This window comes from Siphateles boraxobius, unplaced genomic scaffold (assembly GCF_051911475.1).
Source record: "Siphateles boraxobius isolate OS27281-9 unplaced genomic scaffold, OSU_SipBor_1 7, whole genome shotgun sequence".
Lineage (NCBI taxonomy): Eukaryota > Metazoa > Chordata > Actinopteri > Cypriniformes > Leuciscidae > Siphateles > Siphateles boraxobius.
The window spans coordinates 6,877,134-6,899,948 of NW_027509197.1; the positions used below are offsets into that span (position 1 = coordinate 6,877,134).

General features: G+C 38.3%; 1 protein-coding gene across 9 annotated transcripts in view; it reads left to right on the top strand.

Annotated features, from left to right (window-relative positions):
- The window catches only part of dgkh (diacylglycerol kinase, eta), a 108,379-nt gene that overhangs the window by 58,849 nt on the left and 26,715 nt on the right, over nt 1-22,815 (top strand). For 5 of the 9 annotated variants that reach the window (XM_077215727.1, XM_077215730.1, XM_077215729.1 and 2 more), the window contains 15 exons: nt 5,854-5,960; nt 6,076-6,201; nt 6,283-6,385; nt 13,379-13,541; nt 14,026-14,134; nt 14,272-14,411; nt 14,500-14,581; nt 15,999-16,090; nt 16,197-16,296; nt 16,409-16,700; nt 18,460-18,591; nt 21,111-21,245; nt 22,193-22,310; nt 22,397-22,507; nt 22,610-22,706. In XM_077215727.1, the coding sequence (XP_077071842.1) occupies nt 5,854-5,960; nt 6,076-6,201; nt 6,283-6,385; nt 13,379-13,541; nt 14,026-14,134; nt 14,272-14,411; nt 14,500-14,581; nt 15,999-16,090; nt 16,197-16,296; nt 16,409-16,700; nt 18,460-18,591; nt 21,111-21,245; nt 22,193-22,310; nt 22,397-22,507; nt 22,610-22,706 (1,907 nt within the window). The remainder of the gene's footprint in view (nt 1-5,853; nt 5,961-6,075; nt 6,202-6,282; nt 6,386-13,378; nt 13,542-14,025; nt 14,135-14,271; nt 14,412-14,499; nt 14,582-15,998; nt 16,091-16,196; nt 16,297-16,408; nt 16,701-18,459; nt 18,592-21,110; nt 21,246-22,192; nt 22,311-22,396; nt 22,508-22,609; nt 22,707-22,815) is intronic. The other 4 variants (XM_077215728.1, XM_077215726.1, XM_077215733.1 and 1 more) reach the window with 1 other exon arrangement.

The following is a 22,815-nucleotide window of genomic DNA, read 5'->3' on the forward strand; positions in this document are numbered from 1 at the left end:
AGTATTAAAAGTTAATCTGTAAAAGGTCAAGTCACTTTTATTTATATAGTGCTATATACAATACAGATCGTTTCAAAGCAGCTTTACAGTGATAATTAGGAAAATGATTAAATGATGCAAACAGAGTTCATTTCGGCTTTAAAGCAGCTCAAACAGTGTGATTGTTCAGCTGAAGTTAGTTCAGTGTTGATTTAGTTCCGTTAAATTAGTTAATTTAATCTATAAAGCAGTTCTGAAGAAAAACATTGATGTCATTGTTCAGCTTTGTTTAGTTCTCATCCAGTTGTGACAGTGCAGTCAGATCAATAATATTGTTGAATATTAAGTTTCTCCAACTAAGCAAGCCAGAGGTGACAGTGGCAAGGAACTAAAACTCCATCAGGTGACAGAATGGAGAAAAAAAACCTAGGGAGAAACCAGGCTCAGTCGGGGGGGCAGTTCTCCTCTGGCCAATAAACGAACACAGTGCCAGTCAGAAATCAGATTGTGGATTGGTAGCATTCCTCCAGTTCCTTTAGCTTTAGGATCGGATTCATCACGCCAGTCTGGATACAAAAAAAGAAGGAAAAAAAGTTTATAAAATAAGTTATAATATTGACACTTGATAATTGATTTTTTTTTCTTCTCATAAACAATCTTGATGTTAAAGTTTGTGGCTAGTTACTTGTAAACTACCTGCAGAGGAACATGCTGGCAGGTTAAAACAATCACTAAAAATACCTCATCCAGGGTCATGCATTATGCATGCTAATAGTGTGACATCATGTGGAAAGAGAGTGCTAATTACTTTCAGAGATATGCAGATGTTGCTCATTAAATTCGACTGACTGTCATTGGCTCTTGCAATGCAGGAAGTAAAAATAGTAAGTTGCTCATTCACGCCTCAGTTTTAATGAGAAATTCAAGTGAAACCCACACTGCATTATGAATAATACAAGCCCATATCAATAGCCTTCCTAATGTTTCCTAATGTTGATTTTCCACCTAAACATGAAGATGCCATTTAAAATGACAGTTTTCTGGAGTCACATTGCATTAAGCAAAAGTGGATTTGTGTAGTTGTGCGTGTGGTCGCAGTGGTCTAGAGAGCGATAATTTATTAGCACTTTCCAGTGCTGTTGTCTCGCGCTTGCGTTTCCAGCAAGCAGACTCACTTCTGAGTATTAATTACTGTATGTGTTGCTATAGAAAGATGATATAATTTCTTTCAACAAACCTCTCATTACTATCTTCAGGCCTGAAAGCTGTTTCTGTTCATATGGAAATTGCTTTTGTTTTGGCTGTTAACTGACAATGGCGTTAGAGTGGACTATTGAGTGAACAAGAAACATTATTTATAAAACAGATAATTCTGGTCCTGGATGCTGATTTGTTCGATAAAGAACTCTAGCTGTGCTAAAGTGCACAATACAGTAACAGGTATCTCTTGTAATTGGTATATAGTGACTTTGCTTAATAAAATAATGTTTAAATATTTCCTAATTTTTATTAAGTAGTAATCATTTTATAAAACCAATGAGGGCATGTTAGATTGTAAATATATTCTGCTTTTAAGAATTTCCTACTTGCAGATATGTGAGTTTGGTTAAATTATATGTTTATCTCTGTAAAGCTGCTTTGAAACAATCTACGACTTGACTTGACTTTGGTCAGAAACAATAGCCTATGCGTTTTTCAAAGGGGTGGTTGATTATGATTTCACTTTTTTAACTTAAGTTAGTGTGTAATGTTGCTGTTTGAGCATAAACAACATCTGCAAAGTTACGACGCTCAAAGTTCAAAGCAAAGGGAGATATTTTGTTTTACAGAAGTTACCTTTTAAAGACTACAACAAACGGCTGGTAGGGACTACACGAGCTTCCTCCCGGGTGTTACGAACTGCTCTGAGACACAATGGTTGAGGATCCAAATGCAGTTTATTTGAAAGGGTTATCCCCAATCGTAGTCGAAAACAGACAAAGGTCATAAACACTGGGTAATCAGTCCAAACAATAACAAACACAAAAAGGCAGGGAACACAGGCAAAAGAGTAATCCATGGAACAGGCAAGAAATCCAAAAACCACAAGACATTAAACCAGGGAGAATGCTCGGAATTGCAGTGTAACACTAAACAAGACTTCACAGATAATGAATGAGGAAACCAGGCTTATATGGGGTGAGCTAAACAAGATAATGAGACACAGGTGAATGTGATAATGGATGAAGAGTTCGGGCAGTGAATTATGGGAGATGTAATTTGTGAGGGAATGACAATAGTCTAATGTGGAATGCCCTCTGGTGGCTCTCAAGGGCACTCCAGCTGGTGACCGTTACATTGGGTTAGTGACATCACTAGTGACATCACTAACCCTAACATTTACATAAACCCCGCCCCCGGGAACACGATTTATAGATTATCATAACAGAGTATGCTATTCTATGACTAGAAGATAGTTAACTCCACATCAGCTACATACATTCATCAACTAACCATTCAGAAATGTCCCGTTGTATTCTACATGTTGTCTACTTCTTGAGTCTCTCCATCTTTGTCCTACTCCGGTTTGAACATAAAAGGCTAAAAGTTTGTGAAATTTTCAGTGCATGTCTGTGTGAGGTAATTGACCCTTCACTAAGCCCCGCCCTCCTTAGTAACTGTTGCTACGCCTGTCAAGCTTTCGCGCCTGGCACGTCTATTACAGTGTGTATGCACCGGTGTCAGACTTTCTCAACGAGATAATTAGTAATTTTTGGCTAACGTGAAATATCTGAGAGAGCAAGACAAAAGGGACTTCAGTATGCATTTGAGGGATATATCCACGACATAATATGCAACCGATTAGAGAATAATTTCATAAAAATTGAAGCTAAAGCTTATAACGTCAGTCCCTGCAAGCATCAGCGCCTCATACGCTGATCATTCAAATTGGAAACACACAAATTGAGGAACAGCTATGTTCGTGCACAGCAGGGTAAGTGAAATGTGAAAATAATCTAATAATTATAAATCAAACAGTTTATCCATGAATCTTGTGGAATAATACTAACACCGGGAGAGCCGCGGTCGTATTGGGTTAAAGTTACTCAGTCGGGGTAGTAGTAGGCCGTCGATTAACAAAATGCTGAAATATATTTTAAAGTATGTCAGTGAGCCTCCGTCTTGTCTTTAATCGTCTTATTTTACATTAAATATGCATTATGATATGAACAAAGAATCGTCATTATTTCCAACTTCCAAGCAATTGGTGTTTTTGTTAATCCTGTAGACATGTAGTTGTGAATGGGGTCTCCCACACTCTTGATCCACGTACATCATTTTTCACCTTGGCTTTTAGATTTTCAGGAAGGAAAAAAATTCCACTCCCCCATCCAAACTTTTAGGATACCGGGTATCAGATTTGCACAATCCATACGCACAACGCTTCGGCATGTTTCCCTCGCTCGAAAGCTTGCCAGACCTTCTTCGCCTAGTTACGGTTGCGAAGACACGATAGGGCAGTGGCGGTTTTTGGGTGTGGCTTAGCGAAGGGTCAATTGAAGCTGCTAAGGACTCAAGTTGTTGTAGCTCCGCCCTCTTTGCCGGGAGCAGCAGCTCATTTGCATTTAAGGGGACACGCACAAAATGGCGTGTTTTTGCTCACACTCAAAAAGTGACAGTTTAACATGCTATAAAAAATATCTGTGGGGTATTATGAGCTAAAACTTCACATACACTATAACATTGTTACATCTTGTGAAAAGGACATTATACCACCCCTTTAAACAGTTGGTAGCACTTTGTTTTACAGTCCTGCTTCGCATGAACATACTATGTACTTATTGTAGTAATGACACTAACTAGGTACTAACCCTGAACCTACCCCTAAACCTTAAAGGAACACTCCACCGTTTTTTTGTAATAAGGCTTATTCCCCTACATTAAGATAGGTGGGCAAAAGCATTAAAAGCATTTTTTGTCTCAGTGCAGGCATTTTCTTAGTTTGGCAGCGCCGACGCTAGCTTAGCTTAGCATAATGAATGGACATTAACTTTGAAGCAGGATTACAAAGACCAGAGTTTACTGGTCAGCAGGTTTGCAGCATTTGATTCGATGTGCTGGTGTCCCAACAAGGCTTGACCATATTTCCCCCCAAGTTCTGACCAGCTTGGCCAGCATGGGAATTCATGCAAGTTTACACCTGTCTTTTCACCAGGGTTCTTACGAAGTTGAGTGACTAGAATTTTAGAACTATCATTGCTGCTCATATTTCATTTTGATTTCCTACAGCAGCCAATCAATAAAGATTGATGTGAGACATGGGCCACAACAAAAGAGGCAAACTCAATATTTCTCACTCTCTAATTTGACAGAGACATCCTGCCCATTAGCAGCGCATCGTAAACAGTCTTACGTTCACTCAGCATTACTGAATTGTCTGTAAATGGGCCCCGAAAATGACATTAGAGTCAGTTATTGGAGATTTGTTTTCAGAGCCATGTGAAATGGTCTGAGTGTAGACCAGCTCTGATTACAAGGTGAGTGCGGAGCCCAAGCGAGATGAAGCGCTCTCTGATTAGCATTATGAATCTATGAAGAGGATGTGTGCGCTCTTGTCTCGAAGCATTAGATGTGTCTCCTCATTTATTATTGAGAGATGGCATTGCAGAAAGTGGAAATTCCCAGTGTCGGTCGGACATGCAGCGAATGTTCGGCTTTCTTTCCAGTAAACAGAGCGGTACAGCACATCCACTCCAATTCTGGAATACTCCAGGGAGGAAACACTTTCTGTAGTGACTATGTGGCGTCCCGGCTGACAGGGCTTGGCTGGGCTAAATGCATCTCTGCTCTGGTGTGATTAGCCATGTCATCACAAATCTGTGTAAATCCTACAGGACATTAAAAGTCCCGGCAGCATATGGAGGCGTAATGCACTCAGACACTGAGATGGGCTGATTTAACTGGATTTGAGGCTTTTTCAGGGTCTGAATCTTGGACTCCGGGCGCCAGTCAGCCCTGCTTGTACAGAACAATCCGGATCCTTAATGCGCAGGACGTTTGTATTTCTGCAACTTGTAGAGACATCTGCACGGATTGCAGCATCTGTGTCAGGAAACAGCTGAGTGTACATTTTTAAGTTCGTAGGAATGGAGGTGGCCACGGTAATGTGCCAGAGCGTTACATTATGGAGTAGGAAGCCAGCCAGCCAATCAATCAGCCACTTAATTCTCCTTCTGGAAACGACCAGATGAACATTGCTAACTTGATTAGATCTGCAATGCAATTTAATAGAGGAAATCAACAAAGAACTGGAAGCCATTAGCTTATTGGACCTCACCCACACCGCTGGTGAGGACAGTACAGCGCCAGCGTGGTTAGGCGGAAGTTTATAGAATATAGAAGAAATCGATGCACAATTTAAAGTGCTTTCTGACATGACAGATAAAAAAAAAGACAAACAGTCCATTGTGTTTCCCTACTTTAGAAAGAGTCCCACAGTTAACAATGCTAATAGAGATTAGAAGTGTACATTTCTAGATTGCGTTGTTATGTTATAGACCTGAAAATGTTAATGGAAACGATGTTATTGCCAATACTGCACAAATAATGCCATACACAGATTACAGTAGCTGCCCACTTCAGCATCACCTCCATTGTTAAAATACTTGATTGTCATAAAGATATTTGTTTTTAGAGTTTGTTTTTTCAAATACTTCTTCAATGTTCTCCTCAGTTGAGCACTGTATATTGTGCTGTTTCATTTTAGCTTGATTTAGGAAGCCTTTTCCTGGCATCTTTTATTACCTTTTGCTGAAATGATAAGACCTTGATTGTCATATAGGCATCTAAAGGTCACTGCTGGCCAGACTTATAACTGGTATTTCTCTCTTGCAGTGTGTAAATTCAAGGCCCACAAAAGATGCGCAGTCAGGGCCACCAACAACTGCAAATGGACAACGTTGGCCTCTATCGGGAAGGACATCATTGAGGATGAGGATGGGGTGAGTTGCGTAAAGCCTGTGGTTCAGTGAGCTAATGAATAACCTTTAAGTGAACAGAAAAAAAGTCAGGTATACAAGTCTGGGGATGTACTTTTAATACATTTTTTCCCTATAGATTGCAATGCCACATCAATGGCTGGAAGGCAACCTGCCCGTCAGTGCCAAGTGTGCCGTTTGCGACAAAACGTGTGGCAGCGTGCTGCGCTTGCAGGACTGGCGTTGTTTGTGGTGCAAAGCCATGGTAAGAACTACATATCCCAGAATGCCTTATAACTTACTACAGAGAGCTTTTGAACTCTAAAAGTTGTCTGTGTTTGGACAGGTGCACACGGCATGCATGGATCTCTACCCCCGCAAATGTCCCCTCGGCCAGTGCAAAGTGTCCATCATCCCCCCTACCGCCCTCAACAGCATTGACTCAGACGGTAAGACTTTACTCTTCACAAGAGCCAGTTCAAGAGTGTATACGCATAAATATTGACAAATAATAATTGACTGTATAAATTTAAATAATATTATTTACAAGTAGATATACTTTATTTGATTGATAACAATTAAAATGGTCACATTGTTTATTCATTTTTATATATTTTTTTTTTAAATGTATTATTATTATTATTATTTTGCTTTACTTTTTGGAGGTTATAATCTTAGTAAAATAAGCTGTAAAATAAAATAAATTAATTATTATTATTTTATTTTTTTTATGTTCTGGTTCTGTTCAGGTTGTTCTGTCCACTTATGTGTTTTTTTAATTTTTTTTAATTTAAGAGAGTGTATCTATTTTTTCAGTAAATTATTTTGGATTAGGGTGGAAGTTTTGAGTTATGAAGTTTTCAATATTTTCATAGTACATGAAAACATTTTGTTTCAACAGGTCAATGTCACTAAAAAAAGATGGTTGCCTGATTGTGTTCTTATGCATGATCCCACTCTGGATATAGTGTATGATTATGAATCAGGTTGTGTGTGTGTGTCTGTGTGTGTGTGTGTGTGTGTGTGTGTGTGTAGTCCTGGTTAACCCTATTTTATGGGGACAAAATGTCCCTACTAAGATGGCAATATCCAAAATCCTTGGCCTTGTGGGGACATTTTTTGGTCCACAGGAGGGGAAAATAGCTTATAAATCATAGTGATCTTTTTTGAAAATGTAAATATGCAGCAAGTTTTCTGTGTTGGGTAGGTTTAGGGTTAGGGGATAGAATATACAGTTTGTACAGCATGAAAAATCATTATGTATATAGAATTTCCCCATAAAACATGAAAACGTGTGTGTGTGTGTGTGTGTGTGTGTGTGTGTGTGTGTGTGTGTGTGTGTGTGTGTGTGTGTGTGTGTGTGTGTGTGTGTGTGTGTGTGTGTGTGTGTGTGTGTGTGTGTGTGTGTGTGTGTGTGTGTGTGTGTGTGTGTGTGTGTGTGTGTGTGTGTGTGTGTGTGTGAGAGAGAGAGAGAGAGTGAAATGATGGAAGGAGCTCAGGTGGAGGGCTGCTATAGATGGAGCTCATTAGCTTTGCTAATTCCCAGGCTGCATGAAGAGCAATATCTTTTTCATTACACCTCTGACATCTTCTGATTTGATCATACAGATAGGATGTTTTCTTCCTTTCCTGAGAGACACTTAGTTCCTTTATTTTTCTTTCCATCTCCCCGGCATGTGTCAGGGCGGTGTGGAAAGTCACTTTCCCTCAGAGCATCTCTTCCCGAAGCATGTCAACATAACTGCCTCTGGTGGACCATGTGCTTGGAAAATTCAAGATGAGAGCAAACAAAAGCACTCTCCCATACCCGGCTCTCTCTATCTCTTTCTGCATTATTATCCTGGTGCTGAGGATTCATACATTGCCTGTTTGCTCAGTCAGCCTGTCTCGGAGCATATGCCACTGATTTCCAGGAAATTGCACATTGCCTTTTATTGACACCTATATGAATGCTGTTTAGAGCCACTTCATGCTCAATATCTTGAAGGTTTAAAAAAGCTAAATGACTGTGTCTAAAAGCTGAAATATTCTGCTTTCTCGGGTTGTATGGGTAGAAACATGTGAATTCCGTTTTTGTGCAACATCCTGTCAACTCGCCGCCTTTTGGTAAATTTTTAAAGGAGTCATAGTGTTGCATGCAATATTGTGCCATCAACAAAAGAGCTTTAATGGTTCATCTACCAAAATAAGACTACATTTCTATTTTTTATTTTTTATTTATTTACAGTGGCTGCATTTTTTTTCCCTGTTGGTGAACGATAAAAATCCACTTCGACTATAAATAGCTCAAGCATTTAGAGCAGCAGACGATGAAAGCGTTTAAAATAAATAGAATGTTATTGTAAAATGGTGTGGAGGATAATTTAGTTATCACTAGTATTGTCATGGTACCAAAATTAGTACCCATTAAAACACATCAAAATTTATTAAATGGCTAATAAGGACACTTGACTGAATCAACGTTATCCGCGCATATGCTAAGTGTTAAGTCCACAAACTGAAATTTGCTAGAACATTAATAATGCAACCCCTAACTTACCTATAAATTGAAACTCACCTGCTTGAACAGGTGTCTGCCTTTAAGGTGCTTTAATACGTTTGATATATTTCCTCCTTTTATCACAAAAAATCAATTACCCAGTTTGCCAAATGTTTATTTTGTTTTGGTTATTAGTGATGTTCCCTTCATCTGCTTCAAATGTGACTCTTTGCCGGTTGACCCTCTGTACTACCTGTATTTCAGAAGCTCTTGTTTAAATATTTTTTTTTTAGAACTGACTTGGTACCGAAGTACTAGTACTTTTGACACTAGTTATTGCTATAGTTATCTTTCTATGTGTGAACAGGCTTGTCATACAGTATATGTCATTGGGCAGCTTGGTTTTCAAACACAGCCATTGATTCATTGAATTTATTATTTTTGAGTCAAGAAAAAGTCTGAGTTTTGCAATACATGTCCTCCTCCCCTTCCACGAAATGCTCGCTCTGTCTGGGTATGCTTAAATAAACAGTAAGGACACAAATGCCTGGTTTCACAAACAGGGCTTAGATTAAGCCAGGATTAGGCTTTAGTTCAATTAGGACATTTAAGTATATTTTATAAACGTGCCTTCGAAAATTACATTACTGGTGTGATTTTGAGACAAAACAATGACATGAACATCTTTTAAGATACACTGTATTGCCCAAAGTTTTGGGACATCTGCCTTTACATGCACATGAACTTCAATTACATCCCATTCTTAATCGATTGGGTTTAATATGGAGTTTGTCCACCCTTTGCAGCTATAACAGAAGCACATTTGTGAGGTCAGGCACTAATGTTGGACGTGAAGGCCTGGCTCGTAGTCTCCGCTCTAATTTATCCCAAAGGTGTTCTATCAGGTTGAGGTCAGGACCCTGTGCAGGCCAGTCAAGTTCCTCCAAACCACTCGCTCATCTATATCTTTATTTTCCTTGCTTTGTGCACTGGTGCGCAGTCATGTTGGAACAGGAAGGGGCCATCCCCAAACTGTTCCCACAAAGTTGGGAGCATGAAATTGTCCAAAATGTCTTGGTATGCTGAAGCATTAAGACTTCCTTTCATTGGAACTAATGGGCCAAGCTCAACCCCTGACAAACAACCCCACACCATAATCCCCCCTCCACCAAACTTTATTCTTGGCACAATGCAGTCAGGCAAGTACCGTTCTCCTGGCAACCACCAAACCTCGACTCGTCCATCGGATGTCCAGACAGAGAAGTGTGATTCATCACTCCAGAGAACACGTCTCCACTGCTCTAGAGTCCAGTGCGGCGTGCCTTACACCACTGCATCCGACGCTTTGCATTGCACTTGGTGATGTAAGGCTTGGATACAGTTGCTCGGCCATGGAAACCCATTCCATGAAGCTCTCCACGCACTGTTCTTGAGCTAATCTGAAGGCCAAACGAAGTTTGGAGGTCTGTAGCCATTGACTCTGCAGGGAGTTGGCCTACCACTTTGTGGCTGAGTTGCTGTTGTTCCCAATTGACCTATGGCTAAGCCACGCCCCCAAACACGATCAGCCAATCACAGTACGCATAGCTAAACCAATACATTGGACATTCTCTGCTTCCATGTTAATTGAAATGCAATGCAGTTAGTCAGTTTTCATTCGTTTTTATGTTTTTTCTTGTCATTTTAAGTTTAAAATGGTCAAACGGTGTGCATGGGGTACATGCAACTCCGACACTAGGTATCCCGAGAGGCAGGGCGACGGTGTGTATTTTTTTACCCTTTCCCAAGCCACATCTCAAACGAGATAATGGCTGCTCTGGATTAAGTTATGCGGTAGACCACAACACCAACTAAACGTGGATAAATGGATACATTAAACGTGGATAAATGAAACAAGGATGCCTACATCTGTTCCAAGATAAGTCAACAACGTATTTGAACGTTATCTTTAACATCTCTAACATAACATTAGGCTAACGTTAGCCTAACATTAGAAAATGTTAACGTTAGCTTCTAGCTGCGTTGTGCAAAGATTTTCATCGACCTTGTCAACAATAAAATTATTAATATAACCCTCCAATGCATAGTTAAGGCCCTTTTGGTGACTTTGAGATGATATTTAATCTTTCTGTCTCCAAAAATCATCAATTGCCTCCTGTCAAATGTCTCCTACTGTGACAGCTGCCATAGCGAATGTTGACTGTTTGTCTGAGTGAGTGGAGGGGGCGTGGCTTAGCCATAGGTGGATTGCTTCCACTTTGTTATAATGCCACTTACCAACAGTTGACCGTGGACTATTTAGTAGTGAGGAGAATGGACTTATTGCACAGGTGGCAACCTATCACGGTACCGCGCTTGAATTCATTGAGCTCCTGAGAGCGACCCATTCTATCTCAAATGTTTGTAGAAGCAGTCTGGATGCCTAGGTGCTTGATTATATACAATTGTGGCCATGGAAGTGATTAGGAACACCTGAATTCAATGATTTTGAGGGGTGTCCCAATACTTTTGGCAATATAGTGTATGTCCGAAGATGTTGCTTATTGGGGTGATGGGCAAAAATCTAGCTGTCTATTAATTTATGCTTTAGCCATTTATGACCTTAACTCCGATACAGGAAAATGGGTTATGCATTTACATGACCACATGCATTGTCGGCTTATTAGGCATAACCGTGTTTTAACTTGCATGTAAATGCACCCATCAAGTACCAGTACTTTTGACAACACTAGGTATCACTAAAGTTATCGTTCTTGGTGTGAACAGGCTTCAAGTTGTTGGACAGCTTGGTTTTGGACACAGCCATTGATTTTGCAGTGGTGGTTTTCCATTTTGCCATGTGTGAAGTCAAATCTTGTGAGAACTGAGGACATTCACTATTGATCAGAACCTCAAAGCTCCTCTGTCTTTAATTGGCGGAGCACATATCGGATATAGAGATTAGTTGGTGCTAGACAGAAATGTAATGAAAATCAATGGCTGTGAAGTTTCGTCTGATCGCTTTGTGGCTCCTGTTAATTGGCTGTTTCAAATAGAAGAAGAGAATGGTGGCAGGATGGACAGATTGAAGGCTGTTAAAATGCTAAAGAAGTAGACAGGTATACAGAAAGCATAAGGATGTGATGGGAAAGTAGGAGAGTCCGTCACGTGTAAGGAATCCCCCGCCTCAGTGCTAGGTGGCGAGGAGAGCTGCATCTTAATTCGCTCAGGGCTGCCTTTGGCACGTGCTTGAGCTTCGTGACTCAATTTGCCTCAGCCTGCCTCCAGGAGAGAGAGAGAGCGAGGGAAAAGAGAGGCAAGGCTTCTGTTAGACTCAAAGGGGTCTACTGACAGACGTCCACCCACGCGCCAATGTCCGCTCGCAGCCACATGGAGAACGCGCAAACCCACGCTCGAGGGCAACTGTCAGCGTTACTAACGCTCATGCATGCTTAGATCCATGTACGCAAACACAATGCAATACACACTGATGCGTACAGGTACACAGAGGTGAATGCACTGTGCTTGCATGTGCACTTGCAAACAATTCCTCAGACAGTCGCAATGGAGAGACAGGAATGTGAAAATCTAAAAGATACATATGGCGAAGCTCATAAACAGCGGGTTTTTGCTCACAGCTACTGGCATGTTCAGAGACTGTTTACTGCACAGGCTGCATGCGTGCACGTGATCACACCGACTGCCAGCAAGTTTGATGGCAGCTCCTCATGCCCGGCTCTAATGAAGACAAAGAAATCAAAGTGCTGGATTATTTACACGCTTTAGTACACATATTTTCCAGCGAAAACGGACTAGGCTCATGGTTTGCTTTTCCTTGTGCTACAGCACAAAATTATTTCCACTTCTTTCTCTGTGATTCATGCTTGTCCAGGCATGAAGAAAACTGTTCCTAAGCAACATTGAGTCAACAAAAATCTCTGTGTTATCTTTTTTTAGCATGCAAGTTCTGGCATTTAGATCCTGTAGTTTAATTTGTTAGCATGGCACTATTAAAGATTGCCAGGGAACACAGTTAAGCTAAACGGGCAAAAACAAGACTCGCGATTATTTCAGTGTTGGCCGTTAGCATGTTTCTAAGCTAATAATGAAATACTACTAAGCATTTGTTGTAATTTTAAAATAGGTGAAATAAGTAATGATATAAAAAAAAAAATGTTTACAACACAGAAACCAAAATTAAAGTCTTCATTTAGCCAAAAAACAAATCCGATATTTTCGGTTGCCGTTACTTTTGCTAAGATAACAATGTGAGGCTCTTAAAGGTGCAGTAAGCGATTTCTGAGAAACACAGTTGATATTTAAAATCGATACTCAAACAAACATACACCTTCCTTCATTGCTCCTCCCCCAAAATGCACAAACTCGCTATGCAACACAGGCGATCACTAACAGCATCCGCATCAGACAGTCCTGTTATTATAGCTAATATTACAACAGCATATCTTGGATCTGTGAACCAGCAAAACCAATGTTACTCACGTATCGAGCAGAAACAACACAAGCTCTGCATTCGTTTTCAGGCCTTCCCACTTCAACATCTCTCCAGCACTATTCCAGCTATAAGCTATTCCAATATTAACGCGGGTCCTACCTCTTGCCTCATTGTAACCGTCCTTTTTCAATTATATTCCTCTGACCTCTTTGGTAATATTTACATTTTCAACAGCGTTTTTCAGAAATAGCTTACTGCACCTTTAAGTGTTACAACACACATCATACATAAACATTGAGTCAAATAGTCTAATTAGACTAAACTATTTTTTGTAATACTTTTTTTCCAAAAATAAATGATTGATGTTTATTTATAATCAACTTTTTGCTCGCTTCATCTACCATCTTGGTTTGTTGCAGTACATTCTTTACCTTCTTTACAAATAATGCTGCTTTAGCATTTGGCCAAAACAGGGTATCTACATTTTGAAAAAGATATTACAGCTAAGCTTTTGTTCTTTTCCTGTGACAGGTTTCTGGAAGGCCACCTGTCCCCCATCATGTGCTAGTCCACTCCTCGTGTTTGTCAACTCAAAAAGCGGAGACAACCAAGGGGTAAAATTCCTGCGTCGCTTCAAACAGCTGCTCAATCCCGCTCAAGTCTTTGACCTGGTCAACGGTGGACCTCATTTAGGGTAAGACTTGGATGTCAAAGGTCATGGAGATTGAACTATTGATCATTGTCTTAGAAGCAAATCAATGCTTTTGCTTGTTTTGCTGGTGTTTGGATAGTTGAAGTTTGATCCATGAGTCCATGCACTTTTTTACAATTAACATCCAGATTTCATATTAAAATGATATGAAATGCAAAGTGTATTTTTCAGGTCCCATAACCATTTGTGTTATATTTTTATCCATTTTATTAACCTTTTGGCTCATTGTAATGATCCTACAGTGGGACAAACACATTTTTAAAATGTATTTTTAAAAAAGAACAGATATTCCATGTAGTCTTAAATAACCACAGGCATGATTATAAAATATTTATAAAAGCACTACTTAAAATAGTTTAAGGTTGAATTTAGGACGTCAAGTACCCAATATGTATGTATTTCAGGTCAACTACCCAAACCTTCTCTCACTTGAACCTCTATGTTAACACTCTTTTCTCTTTTAAAGCCTTCGCTTGTTCCAAAAGTTTGATAATTTCCGAATCCTCGTTTGTGGAGGAGATGGAAGCGTTGGTTGGGTTCTGTCTGAAATCGATAAACTTAATCTTCACAAACAGGTGATTGAAAAGTACTCTACTACACCATGTAAAGCTGTCCCTGTAGGGTTAGAACTTGGCACACGAGTGTTGAGCAGATGTTTATGAGGATTTCTTAATGAACTGGCTCAGTGATATGAACTGTCTCATGTTGGCAGTGCCAGCTGGGCGTTCTGCCGCTGGGCACCGGGAACGACCTGGCACGGGTGCTTGGCTGGGGGCCGTCGTGCGATGATGACACGCAACTTCCTCAGATACTGGAGAAGCTGGAGAGAGCCAGCACGAAGATGCTGGACAGGTACAGAGCGCACCCTAGCATGTGTCCAGAACTATGTCACATGTATAATATTTATGTCGTTGGCTACATCTACAGCTGCTGTTCACAGGTGGAGTATAATGACGTATGAGATTAAAATACCTCCCAAGCACAGCTGCCCCGTCACACCTGAGGAGGTAGAGGATGGCCAGGTACTAGCAACACATAAACTGCAATGCATACATCTACTTCAACACCATTAAATGGGTTGTTGACATGTCACAGTGTCACATGCTACACTTTATCTAAGACTAGGTGCCGCAAAAATATAGCAAAGACAATACATAGCACATCTTTCAGTTGTTTTTCAATCACTGTACACAAAAGAAAACATTCAGCACATCCATTGTAGTCCGCTTCGCAAACAAATGGCTCTTATAACCTGGTTCTATTTTTTAAAAAGACTCACAAATCAGTCTCAAACTTTGAAGTTAAATTGTGAATTGGTTTAACGACTTAATTGGATGGAGCGAATTAACACCTAAATCACTTACTGAACCTTAAGCCGTTATTGTTAATCAAAATTAAGAGACTGTTACTTATAATTGTAACTGAGATTTGTGAGACTTAATACGTTTCTCAAGTTTCTCAGATTTAATAATCTCTGCAGAATTGGATCGGCAGATAATTTTTTTTAATTATGCATACCTTGAATGCTCATTTATGAAATATTTTGGCTAATTTGTTTATGCGTTTTTGTAGCTACCACAATAAAATTTTACTATGTGTAAAATCCATCCAGCATAATTTCATTCGGTCAGATTTACAGATTTTCTGCAAATTTTCGCGGGCAAAATCCTGTAATTTCCATTGGAGTCCAAGTGATCAGGAATTTCAGGAGGGCAAAAGATGTCCCTACGCTGCCCTGATGAAAAAAACCTATACTAAAATGGATTTAAATACACATATTTCATACTGTATTTAGTATACTACAAATCTATTAACACATTTACTGACATATCGCTTGAGACTTACTGAAATAAATATTATTATTCAACTTTATTTGGAATACTTCTATATTGCATAATGCACATTCCTTAATATTAAGCCTAAAATGTGTTTTAATATCACTATTAGTAAGGATAGTATGATCTCTGTATAGTATCAGTCTTTAAATGCAAGATATTTAAAAGTGCACCTAAAGTATACTTGCAATAGTTCCATTTTAGCACAATCAAATATACTTAAGTATAAGCGTTGACCAATAGAAATCTTTGATTTGAAAGTAACTTTTGTGTGAGTGGTGCTTCATACATCGCTGCACCTTTTATTTTTTGAAAAAAAATCTGATTTGACCGCAACTTAATTACTCAGATTGTCCCCTCAAAATCAGTAAAGAAAATGAGAAAATATTCTGTAGATTCTATCTGGGCTTGCTGATTATTGACTGATTGTTCATAACTATGTTCATATAATAATCATTTAAAAAAAAAAAAAAACATTGAAATGCTACAAAATATTTTTTTATCATATAGTTTTCATTTCTCCGGAAATGTTACCCAGCTATCGTAATTTATGAATATGAATATGAATATGAATATGATGTGTGATGAGTATAGGTGGCTTTAGTTACAGATATCTGCTTATGAGGATTCAGTGGCTGCTCATCTCACAAAGATCCTGAACTCAGATCAGCACTCAGTGGTCATATCTTCATCAAAGTGAGTCGTCAGTCTCACACCATACAGTTCCCATTCCACTACTAACAGAACAAACAGAAGCTACTATAGAGGCAGAGTTCCTCTCATCTTCTCTCTTCTCCTTCAGGGTATTGTGTGAGACGGTGAAGGAATTTGTGGCCAAAGTTGGGAAGTGTTATGAGAGAAGCAGTGACAGCACTGTGGAAGCTGATGCACTGGCCCTCAAAGTGAGTCTGTGATGTTTCACACCATGACCTCTGACAGCTTTCTAAGTCATTACTCAACAGAAATACGATTAAAATGCAGTATGAACCTATTGATCCCTTTGTTCCCTAACAGCAGTGTACGATTCTGAACGAGAAGCTGGACTCGCTCCTGCAGACGCTGAATTTGGAGGCCCAGGCCATGACGCCCTCAGACCTCACCACACCACCCATCGTGGAGGAGGAGGTGGAGGAGGAAGAGCTGGATGAAGAGGAGGATCTGAGCGAAGAGTCTATAACGGAGCTGAAGGAGAATGAGACCGAGAAGGGATCCGCCCATAAGCTCTTCAGACCCCGCGAGCAGCTTGTGCTGAGAGCCAACAGCCTGAAGAAAGCACTCAGACAGATCATCGAGCAGGCGGAGAGAAGTATGATCTTCCAGCTTGTCTTTTGAATAGAAAAGCAACACTTGATCTTACTGAATATAGGCGTCTCCTAAAACGAGTAATCGCATGACACAAATTGATTATATTCAAACGAATTCGCCACATTTACATTAAAGGTTTTTAGAGTGGGACCTGAGGGTTTTTTTTGATCTTCAGGGATTTCTGTTCATTTAAATGGGGGATCAACATGTGTGCCAATAAATCAATAGTTTTTAGAGTGTCAATAAATCAATAGTTTTTAGCTCTGTAATACTCAGTCTCTTGGGCTGAGGAATTTATATACAGTATTGTGCAAAAATATTAGGCCACAACCAGCTTTGTTGCTTTAGCAATGTTTTAATGGCCATCCATGTTATTTTTTAATGTTTTGGTCTCTTTAATAATGTAAATGTAAAAAATAAATAAAATAAAATAAAAGTTAGGCAAAAATCTTTATGTAGTGTGACCTCCTGGACGTCATCCAGTTTCTCAAAGAAGATACTCTGAGAAACTTCTCATAATATTTTGAAAGTTTTCTTGGCCTTCCAGTCCTTTTACGTTCAATTTAGGTTCAAGAGAGCCAGGTTCCCTCTATTGCTCAAGTTTAAGGGGGGTCACTAAATGTATTATAGGTCACAATAGCCTATCGCAGTGACTGGGAAATAATTATATATGGTCATTTGCAATAACATTTTTAAAATGCAAATATTTTCTATTTAAAGAAGCTTGTAAAATGTTTGAGAGGCAGTACACTTTTATTTTAAGTTCGTTTATTAATGTATTAAGTAACTGAACTAGCATTAACTCATGCTAACAAATACAACTTTTGATTTTAATAATGTATTAGTAAATGTTGACATTAACATTAACAAAGATTAATACATGTAAAAAGTAAAAGTTACAGTAAAAGTAAAGGTTTATTAGAGTAAAAGTGCAGTTTATTAGTTCATGTTAACTAATCTAGTTAACAAATGAAACCTTAATGTAGTGTTACCATATATATATATATATATATATATATATATATATATATATATACTGTATATATATATATATATATTCATATATATATATACACATACTGTGTATGTAATTTAAAAAAGACATAATATTTAAAGAAGATTGTGAAATGTGTGAGATGCAGCACGCTTTAATGTGAAAAATATGGTTTGTTTGCCAAATTCTTCCGTTAGATTTCATTAAATTAACACAGGTAAGTGATATTAGGCCATTTTCATGTATTTTAATTAAATAAAACAATATTGAGTGATCAATATTGAGAATCAGTATTTACATAGTACTTTTTTTACTAAAAGATTAAAGGAATACCACATGGGAACATCCAAGATTATTTCCTAGTGATGAATCACACAAATCAGAGTCTTGAATTGATACATTGCAAAGTTCAGTTAGAAGTGATTCATGGAAATGAATTTGAATTGAATTTAGCAATTCTGGTTGCATTTCTGTTTTAAAGTCAGTGTGAAGTGATATAAGAGTAGTTCTTGATATCAGTCAAAAAAGAGTTGTTTCAGAGCTGGAGCAGTTCACAAGACAAGAAGGGATCCTGAAAAGTGACACGCTCTTTGGGAAACTAAAAAAAAAAAGCACATTAAAAAATTTGCGATGTTCACAATGTTTCTTAATGTTATACCTCCTGCAAAATCGTGAATATATATGTAATATCACCCAGCCCTACCTTATTGTATGTTCCAGGTAAAGAAGTGCATGAATAAGAAGGTTGTGTTTCTCTGTGCTGTAGTGGTGGATGAGCAGAACGCTCACACTGAGGAGCAGGAACTGCAGTCTCCCAACGACTTCAGGAAGGACAGCGAGGACGAAAACAAAGACAACGAGAAGGACGAGGACACTAAAGAACTGGAAGCTCTGCCCTGTGAGTTCACACTTTTAAATCTTAGACATGCTGTCGCTGTTATCCGAATCCTGTGAGACACAAAGTGTTCTTGCTTACCGGCCTTAAAAGCTAAATCCTCCATTGGTTTGCATGGGAATGTGTTGGAGCCGATGAAAAGTGTGCGTGAAAAGGCTATTCTTTCCAAAGAGTGGAATGATGTACTGTGCGCGCACACACACACACACACACACACACACACACACACACACACACACACAGTATGCACATTTTCTGTGTGCTTGGACTACCGAGATGATTTATTATAGTTGCCAAAATGGGAATTATACAGTAACGGAGTAACTCTGCACTAGGTACTACTTCACCACAATGCTATTCACATGACTTGACTTTCCATTACCAGTGTGAGAACAAAAAACTGGAAGTAATATTAGTCATGGTTTTTAACATCTCTTTTTAGACTCATTTGATCAGCGTGTTGAAAGTCTGAGGTTAGAGTTTACAAGAGCTTACAAAATTATATTCAAAATACAAAATAACCCACCACTTGTATGAAAATTGATGTTGGAATAATGCCTACTAACATATAAAAGCATAGTAGGCAGGCAGTATACAGTGCTTATGGCACAGTATTCATTATGTTAATATTCCATTCTGAACATAACTGTCTTTTCAGCATATTACCCAAAATGCTCTCTATTTAGGATGGCTAGTGTGTGAATTGGGAATCAGTCCATGTTTCTGATCTGAAGTATTTGAATGTGTTTGTGTCTGAAAGGATTAGTGCTGCCCTCTAGTGACAAAATATAGTACATTTCAATCTAATGTAGCCGTTTATGTTTTTGTAGACATATTAAAAACACGTTTTGACACATTGAAACAAATCACTCTTAGTTAAAAACAAATAATTACTCTTAAAAACACATTCATCTTAGTTGTTAAAATATATTCATTATCATTATTATTATTATATTAGTTTTTTTTTTAAATAAATAACCCCCTAAAATGCTTATAGACACATTAAACACATTACTCTTAGTTGTTTAAAAAAGACAAATAATTACTCTTAAAAATTAATAGTAGTTATTAAAAGTATATTAAATTTTTTTTTTTTTTTTTTTTCATATATAAACCCCAATAAAAGGCTTTTAGACACATTACAACACATTACTCTTAGTTGTTTAAAAAACAAATTATAACTCTACAAAAATGATATAAATAAATATGTACTCCCTAATAAAGTTAAAGAAACTCACTTTAAAATAATAAACAGATACTATCCTTGTAATGACTTTATTAGTAAATTTAAAGAAGGGTTTTCACCACTATGCAGTTTCTGTATTGAAGAAAATGAAACTATAATACACTTATTTTTTAGTTGTAATTATACTAATTTATTTTGGTCCCAAGTTTCTTGGTTTCTTTTTGAGTTATTTTATAAATTTGTCACAATAACTGAGGTAATGGTCTTGTTTATGGATTGTAACTCTGATTTATTGGAAATGAATAATATAATTAAACTTCTCATTCTATTTGGAAAATATCATATACATAAAGCAAAATGTATATCCACTATACCAAATGTTAGACTATTTTCCACTGATTTGAAGATGTTTTATGACTCTCTAACTTCAATACAAAACAACCGCAAAGCTCTAAAGACATCAAAACTGTTGAAAAGGATACTCAATGTGTTAGAAAGATGATTGATATGTGAAATAAGATGCAGAATTTTTGTTTTGTTTTTTTTGTTTTTGTTTTTTGTTTGTTTGATTCAAAGATTCAAATGTCTCTGTATTTCCCTTTAACGTTTTCTCAATAAAAAAAAAAAAATAAAAATAAAAAAAAACTCTACAAAAACACATTCATCTAAGTTGTAAAAATATATTATATTTGGGTTTATTTTTTACAAATACACCCTAAAACTTCTTTTAGACATGTTAAAACACATTACTTTTAGTCACAGTTGTTTTTATAAAATGGGATTACAAGCTTTGCGCATTTGCCCAATAACACAATCTTTTTCCTTCAGAAGGTTTGTGATTTCCATACAGCTTACAGACTGTAAGTGTTTATAGCTATAAATATATCTCTAGGTTTCCCAGAGGATCCCTGCGCTATATTTCTCTCCATAGAGAACATATCTTTTGTTTGCTGGACAGTGGCCCTTCCTGTTTACACAGAGGCCTGCAGTCTGCTCATGTTTCCAGCGGGGCATGAAAGTTGCTCCCGTCCCTCAGGGCCTCCGTTTCTCCTGCGTCTCTTCGCTGTTAAGTGGCCTCGATGTGTTTTGGTTGGTTTATGTGGGTTTCGTTCTGCTGAATCTGCTGGATGTGTTTTACGGTGGCTTTTTCACTTCTCGTTGAAACCGAGCCAGTGACCAGATGCGCGGGTTATTCTTACATGATGGAAAAAGTTGAGCGTTTACAAAACAGCATTCGATTTTGCTGCGTAATGGACACTTGGGCAGATATTGCCGTGTTGAATGAGTCTGTTTTACACGTGAGCTCATGTTTTGTACTGTGTTTGTGCTTCTGCAGTGGCTAAGTCACCGTGTTCGCCTCCAGAGAGGCGTATCAGTCGCAGCACGCAGTCCTGCGGCTCCTTTTCCATCACTCCCTTCACCACAAGCAAGGAGAACCTGCCTGTTCTCAACACACGCATCATCTGTCCCGGTACGACCACATGACATTACCCCATGTGACAACTGACCAGAAAACTGAGACTATGTAAAGGGATAGTTCACCCCAAAATGACATTTCTGGCATCATTTACTCACCCTCATGTAGTTCCAAACCAGTATGACTTTAGTGTTTCCACTAAACCCATGTTAGGTCAAATTTCTGAGCTGCTATTTCCATACTAACTAATTGCATTTAAAATAAATGTATAATACATTTCCATTTAATTGCAATTAACGTGTGCAAAATACATTCAGTTTGCACTTAAAGATATTATTTGAAAGTATATATTTCAATAAGTACACTTTACCTCAGTTTCACAGACATGGCTTGAGCTAGTCTCAGACTAAAATGCTTGTTTAAGCTGTTTTATCTGAAAGCAACTTGAACTGCCAGATTTTAAAATATCTCAGTGCCCTTGTTTCATCTCAAGATGCACACAGTAATGTTTTTTTTTTTTTTTTTTTGTCTAAGGCAAGTTTATAAAAGCTACTTAAATGTTCTAATTGAACTAAGGTCTAATCCTGGCTTACTCTAAGCCCTGTCTGTGAACAGGAACAGACCAAACTTTAGATTTTTATTTCCTGAAAATAAAGTAAATAATAAACCTACATTTCAGTCTGTTCCTCAGACCTTTGTTCCTCAGACACCTCAGACATTTGAAATATGTTCAATGTAAGTCATGGGGACCGTTTTTCTTGTACTTTTGAGGTGTTTTTTGGAGCTTCTGGAACTTTTCCTGTTCTCTGGAAAAGAACAGCATCAACATTCTGTCAAACATCTTCTTTTGTGTTTCACTAACAAAATAAAGTTATAAAGGGTTAGAACATCATGAGGGTGACAAAACTTCATTTTAATGATAGACATGATTTGAATTATGGTTTTCTGATTCCTGTTTGAGTGTCCTGAAATCTCCCATTCATCTTGTGGTCGGTGTTCAGGTCTGCGGGCTGGTCTTGCTGCCTCCATCGCTGGAAGCTCCATTATCAGTAAGATGCTGCTTGCCAACATAGATCCATTTGGTGCCACTCCCTTCATCGATCCAGACCTGGACTCATTGTAAGAGCTTCACTTTCCTTTTTCTTGTTGAAAGAAGTTTATCTTAAAGGTATTCGCAAATCTCACAGGAGTAATTTTTCTTACAGAGAGGGCTATTTGGAGAAGTGTGTGATGAATAACTACTTTGGGATAGGCTTAGATGCAAAGATCTCACTGGAGTTCAACAACAAACGTGAGGAGCACCCAGAGAAATGCAGGTAGTTCAAGATTTTAACACAGTCTTCTTTCATGTAATGCATTTAGCTAAACCACCTTTGACATGGACTCAGTGGCTGACTGGTGTTTCTCTGACAACCCAGAAGTCGTACTAAAAACATGATGTGGTATGGAGTTCTGGGGACGAAAGAGCTTCTGCAGCGGACGTATAAAAACTTGGAGCAGAAAGTTCAGCTAGAGGTGAGCTGAATGAAAGGCATTTTCAAATAATAACATACAAAACAACAATACCTGTCCAAGCCCAAAATGGCTAAACACTTAATTGTCTGAACCAACAATTATTGGTCAG